This window comes from Cervus elaphus, chromosome 7 (assembly GCF_910594005.1).
Source record: "Cervus elaphus chromosome 7, mCerEla1.1, whole genome shotgun sequence".
In the NCBI taxonomy this organism is placed as follows: Eukaryota; Metazoa; Chordata; class Mammalia; order Artiodactyla; family Cervidae; genus Cervus; species Cervus elaphus.
In genome coordinates, this window is record NC_057821.1 from 28,539,399 (window position 1) to 28,552,139 (window position 12,741).

Consider the following 12,741-nt stretch of genomic DNA (forward strand, 5'->3'; position numbering starts at 1 on the left):
GAAATTTGAAAGCTCTCCATCTGTGCACGGAGAGAGGATGGGGTGTCAGACACGCCAATACTGGGGAAGGCAGGAGAGTGAGGGAGCCAGGTGACTGGGCCCCGTGGTGAGAGTGGCCGCCCCGGAGTGGGCGGCCGCTGGGGCAGAGCGCCTGGTTCCGGGTTAGGCAACGAGGAGCCAGAGCCGGCCGGCCAACTGGCCCCTTGGCCAGGGCACACGCCACACACTGCAGCCGGCCCTGTTGCTGAGTAGGCAGATGCTCAAACTGATTGCTTCAGCTCCTCCCGGCCACACCAACTTCCCCCAGGCGCCTACCCCTCCGCCCCTCCTCTCCTCCCCACAGTGACTCCTGCCCCGAGAATGTCCTGCCCTGGCATAAAGGCCCCGGGTGTCCAGGAGCTGCCGTCAGTCAGGAGGCCATGCGGTCCAAGATGGGCTCTTCAGGAGCATCCCAGATAGGGTGTGTGGGAGGGCGAGGGGTGCTGGCTGTGCTGCTGGCTGGTCTCCTCCTGCAAGGTAGGAGGTTGGGGCCCTGGGAGCGGGGAGAGTGGGGAGAGGAGGGAGATTCAGACAACTGGTCAGGGAAGGCTGGAGGGAGCCCTGCGGGGTGAGAGTCCAGGAGAGGACCCAGAAATGGGGGATTGGGGGAGGGCTGAGGCTCTGGAACCTGATGCTTGAGTCTAGAGGCTGCTCCTCACTGCCTTGGCACCTCAGGCAAGCTTCTTAAACTTTCTGAGCCTCCCTTTCTGAAAGTTTAAAAATGAGCTTAATGTTAACACCTTGCTCTAGTTTCTCTATGAGCCTCTAATTAAGTAATGCATGTGACACTGCTGTGGAAATTCTAGACGGTTATATGTTGATGGATGTTGTTGTAATTATATTATTATTAGGGTGCTAGAAGATGAAGATTGGACATTTAGTAGTCATATTAATTGCTACCATTCATAGAGGCCCTTTTATATGCCAGACACTATTAGCACTATATTTATTTTTATTTTTTAACCATGCCGCGAGGCCTGTGGGATCCTAATTCCCCGACCAGGGATCAAACCTGTGCCCCCTGCATTGGGAGCACAGCAGTCTTAACCACTGGACTGCGAGGGAAGTTGCATGTACTAGCACTTTAAGTACATTAGCTTTTTTAATCAGTAGAAGTACATTAGCTTTTTTAATCAGTAGAAGAATGGTGTGAGAGATTTGTTAATTCCCACTCTGCAAAGGAGGACACAGAGGTTGGAGAACTGAGGAAACTGGCTCAAGATCACAAATTAGAAAACAGTTAAGCCGGGCTCCAAACCCCAGGCTGGGTGACTCTGGGGCCTCTGTTGGGTGACCACAGCTGCGTGGGATGGGGGAGCAGAGGAGAATAGTGGGGTGCTGGCTGATCGGTGCAGCGGAGTGGAGGGGGCTGCAAACAGAGCTGGGGGTTGGTGTGAAGGTGGATGTGTTGAATTTCTTTTTGAGGAGAGAATGGGGACTGCACGGATTGTGGAGACCTGGTTTTTGGTGGGGGTTGAAGGAGGAGTAATAAATCGTGGATAATGCTGTCTGTTTTTGTAAAGCAGCTTCTAATAGATGATCACATCCATGGTCACAGAAATGCTGTGAGGAAGGCAGGGCAGATCTGGCCTCTCCAAATGTATAAGCTGAAGCATGTGGCTCTTGGGACCGGAGGGGTTCGAGGAGGGGAGCAGAGGAAGGATGGGGGGAGGGTGTGCCGGGGTGAGGAACAAAGGGTCAGTTCAGGAAAGACATAAATGCAGGAGCAGTCAGATGTGGGCCTGGGGGCAGGCAGGCCTGCAGTACTGATGAAAGTCAGAGGCCTGGGGAGGGTTTCGTTCCCATATCCCTGGGCTGGGCTCAGGGTGCAATGTCCCATCGCTGCGCGGGTACCAGCAGATTCTGAAGCAACAGTGTGTGCCCCCGTGTCCTGGCCCCCGCCCAGGCTTCCTGGCATGGCATGCTGAGATGGAAAGCAGGATTTCTATCCTGTACCCGAGTCTGGCCTTTTGAGGGAAGCGGGTGACCAAATCATGGTCCTCACGTGTCCTGTCCTTTACTGCTGTCCCTTTCTCCTGTTTCTCTTTTCCCTGTTTTCTTGTTTCCTTTCCCTGTTTCCCTGCTTCCTTTCCCCTGTTTCTCCTATTCCTCAGCGTCCCTTTGACTATTTCCCCTCGCTTCTCAGTCCTCTGTCTTCCTGTCTTTCTTGTCCTCCTTCTATTTGGTCCTGAGGTCTCCCCCACCTCTCAGAGCCTCACTCTCCCCCACTCTCTGTCTCTTTGCTGTTCTGTTTTTTAGACCTATTCATTCCTGCAGCTTCTTCATTCCCTCTCATCTTCCTCTGAGGCCTCCTGCTTTGGAGTCTCATATTCTTTTTCTCTGGTCGACCTCCGGCTTCCCTCCTGCCTCTTCTCCCAGAATAAGCTGCCATCTCATTTTTCTTCAGCTGTGAAAGCCACTTCTCCCCACCTTTCCCACCCCAGACTCTCCCCCTGGGCTCCTCTCAGCGAGAGATTAGAGTGTCAGAAGTCTGAGGTGGGCCTGGGAAGGGAGGGAGAAAGCCCAGCCTCTCTGGCCCTTACTAACCACTGCTTTCCTCACCAGGGACCTTGGCCAAGAGCATCGGGACCTTCTTAGACCCCTGCAAGGACCCCACACGTATCACCTCCCCCAATGACCCCTGTCTCCTGGGGAAGGGGGGCTCCAGCAGTTCCAGTGGTGGTTCCAGTGGCAGCTCCAGTGGATCCAGTGGCAGCTCCAGTGGCTCCAGTGGCAGTTCCAGCAGTTCCAGTGTTGTTTCCAGTGGCCCCAGTGGTCGCCCCAGTGGTGGCTCCAGTGGCAGCTCCAGTGGCGTCTCCAGCAGTGTCTCCAGCAGTGGTTCCACCGGACCCATTGTCGTCCATGGTGGTTCTTCTGGATCTTCGTTATTTAAGCCAGGAACGGGGTATTCCCAGATAAGCTACTCCTCTGGATCAGGCTCTACTCAACAAAGTGCATCGAGCTCCCTCCAGTCAGGAAGCATCAGCTCCCAGTCAGGAGGAGGCTTGAGCTCTTCTAGCTCCCAAACCTCCTGGGTGTCCAGCAGCGGGGGCCAGAAGGTCAGCTCCAAGCTGCGGCCCTGTGGTCCCGACATCCCTGACTCTCCCTGCAGCGGGGGGCCCATCGTCTCACACTCTGGCTCCTACATCTCCAGCTCCCACTCCGTGTCTGGGGGTCAAAGGCCAGTAGTGGTGGTGGTGGAGCAGCATGGCTCTGGTGGTCCCGGTGGCCCCGGTGGCCCCGGAGTGGGTCAAAGGGTCCCCTGCCTCAACGGAGGCCCTCCAGGCAAGCCCTGCCCCCCCATCACCTCTGTGGACCAATATGGCAGCTATGAGGTGGTGGGTGGCTCCTCCAACAATTATCTGGTCCCAGGCATGACCTACAGTGGGGGCAAAATCTACCCGGTGGGCTACTTCACCAAAGACGGCCCCATCAAAGGCTCCCCAGGAGTGCCCTCCTTTGCTGCTGGGCCCCCCGTCTCTGAGGGCAAGTACTTCTCTGGCAACCCCATCATTCCCAACCGCAGCTCTTCTAGCTCCAATATCTACCAGTCTGGAGCTTCCTCGACTGCAGTGTTCCAGCCAGTGGGCTCTGGTGGGGTCCAGCCCTGTGTGGTTGGCTCCCTGGGCTCCAAGGGGCCCTGCTCCCTCTCCAGCTCTGGAGTCTCCAGCAGTTCCAGCGTTTCCAGCAGTTCTGGTTCATCTTTCCATCCCTGTGGTGGTGTTTCTCAGGGGCCCTGCTCCCCACCAGGCACTGGCTCCCTCGGCAGCAGCTCTAGCTCCCTGTCTGGTGGCAAAATCATCCTTCAGCCCTGTGGCAGCAAGTCCAGTGCTCCTGGTCACCCTTGCATTTCTGTCTCCTCCTCGACCCTAAGTGGAGGTCCAAATGGCTCTCCCCAACCTGACCCCTCAGCTGGTGCCAAGCCCTGTGGTCCTGGCAACTCTGGAAAGAACCCTTGTCGCTCCATCCGGGACATCCTAGCCCAGGTGAAGCCTCTGGGGCCCCAGCTAGCTGACCCTGAAGTTTTCCTACCCCAGGGAGATCTACCTAACAGTTCATAAAGCAGATTTTGCCTCCATGTGTGTGCAGGCATACACCCACACCCACACACACACACACACTCCATCTCCCAAGTGGGAGAAGTTCAGGGGTAGTCCAGGCATGGGGTAGTTCAATTTCCCTCCTCCCTCCCAAGAGAGCTGCCCCCACTTCCCCCATTGACCCAGTGACTCTCCCTATCACTTCTTTTTTTACCTCCCCAAACTGTAGGCTCCAAATCCAAATCTCCTCTTCTACCGCAGTGGCCCCCCACCCCCACCAGATTTCCACTCCCCAGAATTTCCTCTGCCATTTCTTTGAGATGGTATAGTCTACTGGCTAACCCTACCCATTCAGATTCTTAACTGGGAACCCCCGAAATCTCCTAGAGTAATTGTGATGCCTGGACAAGTCATCCCCTCCCCACCCTCATCCCTGCTTTGCCACATAAAGCACAAACCAAACGATTATTTGAAAACAATGACCATTTTTCACTGATCTCATTCCACCATCTGGTCAACCAGCGAGATATGCTATTGGGTTCTCACACTCCCGGTTCCACTCCCACCCTCCATTATAGAGCTCACCACGCCCTTTGTGAGTTCCCAAACACTCCTCCTTGTCTCTCAGTCTTCATCTCCGTCCCCTCTTCCTGGTTGCCACTTCCGTCAGCACTCAGATGCTTCATGCCGTTCGTCGGGGGAGATACCAGGCTCTCTGCGGAGACTGGGACAACCTCCCTGCTCTCATTGGGTCTGGCACAGATGTTTCAATAAACTGTGAGAACTAGATTAGACTCTTTGCCTTCTTGGTGTCCAGGGTCTCCTCTTAGGACCTGGGTGATGCTCTCCTATACCTCTAAAGGTCCTGTGTCCCCCACTTTTGTTTGTAAATTGGCCCCAGTATTTCTTATATCTTATATCTCCTGCCACAAAGGAGGAAAACAATAAATATTTGTTGAACCGAAAGCAGGAGGCCAAGCAACCTTGGTCTCCCAGATCCTTCCTCCCATGTCTCTTCTCTCTCACTCCCCAGGAAATTCATTCTCTCCACCGCCCATTCACCCAGGGGTCCTCCCCTCTCCTTACGAAGAGCCCTAATGATTTCCTCCCCGCCCCACACCCGCTCCTTCTCCTCTACCTTTAGTTGGCCTCATCTTTCAGACGCCATCCTCTCTGAGTGTCCTGAGCATTGATTTCCTAGGTTTCTGGGACACCTGGAGCCTTGGGAAGGCTGGAACACAACAGCCCAGACCAGATTCCTGGGGCCTGAGTAGGAGCCCAGGCGGGTGTTGTTTTGGGAGCTGTGGGTGGAGAGAGTAAAAGACAGAGAGGACGAGAGCACGACGGGTGTGCAGCCCAGCGCGGTGACTCACTGGCCTACACTGACATGCCCCAGCCGTGGCAGAACACAGCCAGCACTGACCTTTCCGCCTTCACTCTCCTGCTGCCTCTGCGGTGGGTCTAGAGTGAGAGATGGAGAGGTGAGAGGGGAGCGCTACTGTGGGAAGGGGGGGTGACCTCCCCCAGAGAAGACCAAGATTGTGGAGAACGTACCGAGGGCCATGTGACTCTGTCCTGGAGACAGCAGGGGAGATGCCAAGGCCAAGGCAGCTCTCACACCCCAAGGAGGGGACGGTGAACTGTGCTTATCCCTACAGGAAGGGCCTCACCCCAAAGCACAGGGCACCTCCCGGAGCCTCTGCTTGGCTGCAAAGGAACTGACCCTTGCCCTAGGAGCCACTTCATTCTCTCCTGTTGAGATGGTATTCAGTTCAGTTCAGTCGCTCAGTCATGTCTGACTCTTTGCGACCCCATGGACTGCAGCACGCCAGGCCTCCCTGTCCATCACCAACTCCTGGAGGATACTCAAACTCATGTCCGTTGAGCCGGGGATGGTGTTAGCTGGCCCCAAATTTTGGACTGTTGTTGAGATTCCTGAACCAGCAGAAATATGTTATATTGATCAGAAGTGACCTGGAGCAGTGAGCCAACCTGCAGGGTTGACTGAAGACAGAGGAGGGTTCCAGAACAGTCCTGTCTGTGTTATCACTCTGGAGTTGCCCTTGGTTACTATTACCTGGACTGCAGCCAATGACAGGAGTCAAGACCCTCACAGGCTCTGTGGACCACCACTGTGGGAGGGCTGCAGCCTCTGACCTGGACGTTCCTTTAGTTTCTGGTGTGATCCAGGTCAAAAAGTTTTGTAAAACTGATGGATGTCATCCCAAAAGGCTGCTGTCCTATACCACTGGCCACATCTGCATCTTCTATTTTTCTAAAATTTTTATTGGAATATAGTTCCTAGTTTTAAAAAATTAAGCATTATTAATATTTACATTAGGCTATTCAGATTTTGGTCTTCCCTTGTGGCTCAGTGGTAAAGAATCCTTTTGAAAATGTAGGAGCCTCAAGTTCAATGCCTGGAATACTGGGAAGATAGTCTGGAGAAGGAAGTGGCAACCCATTCCATTACTCTTGCCTGGGAAATCCCATGGACAGAGGAGCCTGGCGGGCTACGGCCCATGGGGTCACAGAGTCAGACACTATTTAGCAACTAAACAACCATAAATGAGGATGAAATGGTAAAGTCTAGCAGCTAATATTTAGACTTCCTGCAACAAGGGAAGCCTAGTCTGGGTGTGTCCTGGAAACAAGCAATAGAGTAATAAAGGCATTTAGATACTTTTTATTGTAAAAATATCAAGCAGATTTAAGAGTAGACAAAATAGTTAATGAACCCCTATGTTCTCATCACTCAGCCTTAACAATGATCAACTCCTGGCTACTTGACAAGTGCATATCAATGCCCTCCTTCTACTTAGCTGGAAATATCTATTCTCTCTCTGTCTCTTTCTCACTGTATCTCTTGTATTCTGTGGACATATTTGACCATCTGAGGCAGGCAGAATGGTGCCCTCCCCATCAGCTAAGATGTCCATGTCCTGATGCCTGAAAACTAGAGTATGTGAGGTTACATAGCAAAGGGAAATTGCAGGTGGAATTAAGGTTGTTAGTCAGATGACCTTAAAATAGGAAGATTATCTGGGATTACTTGGGTGGGCCCGATGTAATCATAAGGATTTTTAAAGAGGAAAGAAGAGGAGGTCAGACTGACGCAGTATGAGATCCTAGTATTTATGGCTTTGAACATGGAGGAAGTGGACCATGAGCCAAGGAGCCTGGGTGGCCTCTAGGAGCTGGAAGATGCAGGGAAATGGATTCTCCCCTGGGGGCCTCCAGAAAGGCTCTACCTAGACTTCTGATCTTCACAATTTAAGATAGTAAGTTTGTATTGTAAGACATTCAGTTTGTGGTTACTTGTTATAGCAGCCATAGGAAACCAATATACCACCATCTTTTAAGGATGGGAACCAGGTCTATTTCCCAAGACACAGGGTCTCATCTAGGAGCAGCCCCTCAGATGGGGGCCATGCAGAAGCTCCTGCAGTTCGAGGCCACGATGATGGAGCTTTGGGGGTACACAAGAAAGGGGTGCTGGAAGGGATAATCTGGATCCCAAACAGAATCAAGTGTTTCTATTGCTGAGAAGTGAAGAGTTGGAGAGAGACCCCAAGGGTGAAGGTCCTCATATGGTTGGCGTAGGGAACCAGGATGAATAGGGCTGGCAACCCATGATGAGATGCAAGCCAGAGCACCTGGATTCGGAAGGGGTGGGGAGGTTGAGGAAAAGAGCAGGGTGGGAACACCTAGCTTCCCTGGGTCATTCAAGTGGCACCTGTTGCCACAGGATGAATTAGAAATGAGGGTGGAATGTGGGGATTTATTGTTTCCATAACCACTGGCTCAGCCTGTTTCTGATGTCCCCCGCCCCACTGACAGGATAAAGGGCTGGATGTCTAGGGGCTGAGGGAGATGCAGAACAAGATGCAGGGCCGTGTGGTGAGGAGCCGGGCTCCTCTGGGGCTGCTCCTAGTCTGTCTTCATCTCCCAGGTAGAGAGGCTCTGCCGCTCCTCGGGCAGGAGCGGACTGGGGGTCCTTGGGGAAACTGGGAATTGAGGGAAGGGGTAAAGGCAGGAGGCTATACACTTGGGTCCCTGAGGAGGTAAGAGTTGGCTCAGGGGAAGTGAAGGGACTTGAAAAAAATGGGCTCAGGGAATCAGGGAGGGGAGGGCATTGGGACCAAACATCTGGTCCACTGGCTGCCTCCTCTTCCCCTTTCCCAGGCCTCCTTGCCCGGAGCATCGGTGTGATGGACGAGAAAGTTCCTCGAGACCTGGGGATCAGCTTGCCCCTGCTGGGATCACCTCCCTTGACCGGCCCCTCCAACGCCGAGCATCCTCAACCCAAACCAGCCCCTGGGCCTAATGATTTGGCCAGGGCTGCTCTGAAGCCCAATCTTTCTCCACCGCATGGCTCTCAACCTGTAGGAGGTCCTGGGGTTCAGGGCTGGCCCCCCTCTGGGGGGCTGCTCTCCATGGACTCCTGGCCCTCGGAAGACCCTTGGCCGATGATGGCAGCTGCTGTCGAGGACCACGTCGGGGAAGTGCTGCCCGGAGAACTGTCTTACCTTTCTAGGGTGGCTGCCCTCCCGGCGGGCAGCAGGCCTTGGCCCACAGGGCCCTCTGCACACCTCGGAGACCCCTCACGCGAGTCCTCACTCTTCCACCGGGACTCTGAGTCTAGACGGCCACTCCGTCCTAATGTGCTGGGCTCCCCGGGAGACATTCTTGCCCGATCCCCACTCTGGGCTCTCATTAACAGATTACGACAGCCACTTCTGCCTGGTCACCCCTGGGGGACCCTGAATCCCAGTGCGTCCTGGGGAGGTGGAGGTCCTGGCACTGGATGGGGAACAAGGCCCATGCCATACCCTGTGGGAATCTGGGGTAACATTCATCAATACCCAAGTACCAGCTGGGGGAATATGCCTCTATACCCAGGTATTAATCGATTTCCTCCCAGAGTTCTCCGTCCTCCTGGCTCTTCTTGGAGCATCCCAGCTGGCTTCCCCAATCCTCAAAACCCTGGGTCACAGTGGAGTTAGGAGGATGGCAGAGCGGGGAAAACCCTAGTTAGAAGTCAGAGGAGGAAGTCTGGCTCCCTCCCCTTGTGGCATGAGCTAAATCAAGATCCTATCAGTTGTTTTCTAGCATCATCCCCACTATCATTGCCTCCCTGCTCTCTGTACGCTGATCTCCAATAAAACACAGCACTTACTGAATCCACTCCTTCTCGGTGTCTTTGTTTCTGGGTGCAAACTGGAGTTTTGTCCATCCCCATTTTCTAGTCATCTCCATGTCCCCCCAGGGTCCTCCTGATGCTCTCTTTCTATCCCCATCTTTTGCAAAAGATCAAAGCCCAGGTGTCTGAGGGTAGGGTCTCATGGTCTCACCTGGGCCAGGTGGGAGAGCTGGCTCCACTGTCCTGGACTCTGAAAGGGAGAGGAGGGGCAGCAGGACGAACTGAGATGGCACCTGTGGCAGGAGGGAAGGATGAGGTCCAAGTGGGGAGTGAATGCCCTTTCATTCAGCGACACAGAGGGGCAGAGAAAGTCATTTAGTCCACATTTGTCTTTCTTCCCAGAAAGTCACGGTTCCTGGAAGTGAAGGAGGCACTGATCTCCTCCCTTACATGCATCACTTGGTACATTGTACCCCAAAGAATCATGGGCTTAGGGCATTTGCTGAACAAAGGGCAGACTTCTATGGAGGAAGAAAGAAAGGGAGAAGGGACAGGAACAGAGAAATGTGGAGCCAACAACCCTGCCTGTGGCTGCATTTGATGCTTTTGTCCCCACGTGATGACTTGGCCTCTTCTTCTGGTCACACTGCCCTCCCTCTGGTTTTCCCAGGAGCTCTGCATCCTTGTACAGGAGTTGGAGGGCAGTGATGAAGGCTCACTCTAAGAAAGTGCAGAAGGAAGTTAACAGAAGTTGGCAGGGGTGATGGGGTTTCTAGAAGGTGCAATCCCTGGTGTCCACCCATATCCTCCCATCACCAACCACATGACCCTCTATCAACCTCCTCCCTCAATCCTTTCCCACCCTGGACTCTCAGTTTCTCCCAGTGCTGGGGCAGGCGATTCTGGTTCTGATTTCAGCACCTGTCTCTTCCACAAGCCCAAGTTCATTCTCTCGGGCTTGGTTTCATTTCTCTCTGTCCCTCTCTCTGGCTACCTCCTTCTCTCTAAGTCACTTCTATTTGCACTTTTATTTTTTTGGTTACACCATAGCTTGACTGATCTTAGTTCCCCAACCAGAGATCGATTCCACACCCCTTGCATTGGAAGCACAGAGTCTTAACCACTGGACTGTTAGGGATTTTTAAATTCTGTGTCAGCACTCCCCTCCTCTGTTCCCCACAAACTCGGTGGGAAAGGGGGTTTGTTTGGTTCACTGAGAAACTGCCAGCACCATGGACAGCGTCGGGACCAAGGTCAGCACTCAGCAAACACTGAGGCAACACTCCGGTTTTCTCTCTTCTTCCACTTTATTCCTGAGCCTCAAGCCTGCAGGCAGACTCCCGGATGCTGCCCAGCCAGTAGCATCTGGACTGCTACCGTGCCCTTCCCAGAGCCTCACTGCCATCTCCCCAACAAAGCCTTTCTCAATCAGGAATGCCCTGTACATTCCATCCTTTAACCTTCATTAACATCTCTGAGGAAGGCGTTGTAAGTAAGATAAAGCAACTGAGGCTCAGAGAGATTAAGCAATTTACACAAGGTGACACAGCTAGCGTGTGACAGAGTCAGTGACTCAAACCAAATATTTCTCATTATCTGTCCAGGGAGTGTTCAGGTATAATATGCAATTAACAAAAACCCACCTAATTTTTATTGAGCACCTGCTATGTGCCAGACTCCAGATGAGGTGCTTTCATAATATGCTTCCAGCTAATCCCCAAAACAATTCCACTGGGTAGGCACTGCTGGGCCCATTATACAGGTGGAGATACTGACGCCCAGATACAGAAGTGAGCCAAGGCTGACAGGGTAATATAGAGCCGAGGAAATGGACTTCGTCCACTACTCGGTGCAGATGGAGGGTCCTGGGTAGCTGTGGTCACCTTTGTTGGACTGGTCTTTGCTTTAAGGTTGTCTTGCTTTAAGTTGTTGCTATTTAAAATAGTGGGATTGGTCAGTAATCTGTGATATAATAAATGTCCTGAGGTTTGCAGTGAGAGCTGCTGCTCATGTACTGATTTGTATGCTTCTTGTTGTTCAGTTGTTGAATCATGTCTGACTCTTTGCAACCCTATGGACTGCAGCATGGCAGGTTTCCCTGTCCTTCCCCATTTCCCAGAGTTTGCTCAAACTCAAGTCCATTGAGTCGGTGAGGCCATTCAACCATCTCATCCTCTGTCGTCCCCTTCTCCTCCTGCCTTCAATCTTTCCCAGCATCAGGGTCTTTTCCAATGAGTCAGTTCCTTGAGTCAGGTGGCCAAAGTATTGAAGTTTCAGCTTCAGCATCAGTCCTTCCAGTGAATATTCAGGGTTGATTTCCTTTCGGATTGACTGGTTTGATCTCCTTATAGTTCAAGGGATTCTCAAGAATCTTCTCCAGCATCACCGTTCAAAAACATCAGTTCTTCGGCACTCAATCTTTTTTATGGTCCAACTCTTATATACATACACGCCTACTAGAAAAACCATAGCTTTGACTATATGGACTTTTGTCAGGAAAGTGATGTCTCTGCTTTTTAATACGCTGTCTAGGTTTGTCAGAGCTTTTCTCCCTGAATTACAAGGCAGAGTCTTTTTTTTTTTTTTTTTTACAAGGCAGTCTTAACCACTGGACCACCAGGGAAGTTCCATTGTGCTTCTATTAGTGGTTAACTGGTGGAAGTGGTGACTGGAGTAAAGTCATTTCTTCTGCCCCAGGAGGGAAGGTCCCATAGTAGAGTGTGCTCGTCTGGAAGCTGGAAGATGAGGTTCCCTTTCCATGTGCCTGGACGGCTCTCTCAGCTGTGTCAGGTTAGCTGATCACTTGCCTCTGCAGACCTTGGTTTGCTCATCTGTAAAATGGGATGAAAGCAGATGTCCAATCTACTTCACAAGGTTGTGATGAAGTTTAAGATAATAATAAAGTAGATTAGAGACTGAAAATGGAGCAGTTGTGAAGATTAGAATGCAGGATGTTGTCTCAGTTCAGGAGATCCTGCTGGCATCACAGAGAAGGAAGTGTCTGTAGTTGATGTCACAATTGACAGTTGAGTGTGGTGTGATGCTTCCCCCTGGGAATTACACCCAAGAGAATTATCCCAAGATCAAGAAGGGAGAGTCGGCTTCTACTTGAACTATTTCATTCCTTGAACTGTTCTCTTAGATGTTTTTCACTGATGCACTTTCAGGTGGTCATAATAATGGCATCGATTAATCACATATATACCATGAACAAAACCTGTTACAGGGTCATCTTACTTCTCACAAACAATTCTAGGATGCACTTACTCTGATTATTTATATTTTACAGGAGAAGAAACTGAGGCTCAGGAAGGTTAGGTAACTTACCAAAGGTCACAGCCAGTGAGGGGGAAACTTAGGTATGGTACCATTTGGAAATAGCAAGCAAAGGCGGGCCAACTGCACAGAGCAGGTGAAAGCGGGATTCTCCAGTTCCCATGGCTTAATCACCACCTGGAATCCTTCCTTCAACAAGTTCATCTTCATCCATTTTCATGTCATCTGAAGACCAGCAGCCAG

At 52.0% G+C, this 12,741-nt stretch overlaps 2 protein-coding genes across 2 annotated transcripts; both read left to right on the forward strand.

Annotated features, from left to right (window-relative positions):
* Positions 1-382: 382 nt before the first annotated feature.
* On the forward strand, positions 383-4,868 carry CDSN (corneodesmosin). The gene is made up of 2 exons (XM_043907939.1): positions 383-516; positions 2,605-4,868. The coding sequence occupies exons 1-2, from the start codon at positions 420-422 to the stop codon at positions 4,098-4,100; spliced, it is 1,593 nt and encodes a 530-aa protein (XP_043763874.1). The 5' UTR covers positions 383-419; the 3' UTR covers positions 4,101-4,868.
* Positions 4,869-7,954: 3,086 nt separating this feature from the next.
* On the forward strand, positions 7,955-9,262 carry C7H6orf15 (chromosome 7 C6orf15 homolog). The gene is made up of 2 exons (XM_043907992.1): positions 7,955-8,031; positions 8,265-9,262. Exons 1-2 carry the CDS (start codon positions 7,965-7,967, stop codon positions 9,083-9,085), a joined length of 888 nt encoding a protein of 295 aa, XP_043763927.1. The 5' UTR covers positions 7,955-7,964; the 3' UTR covers positions 9,086-9,262.
* The last annotated feature ends 3,479 nt before the right edge of the window (positions 9,263-12,741 follow it).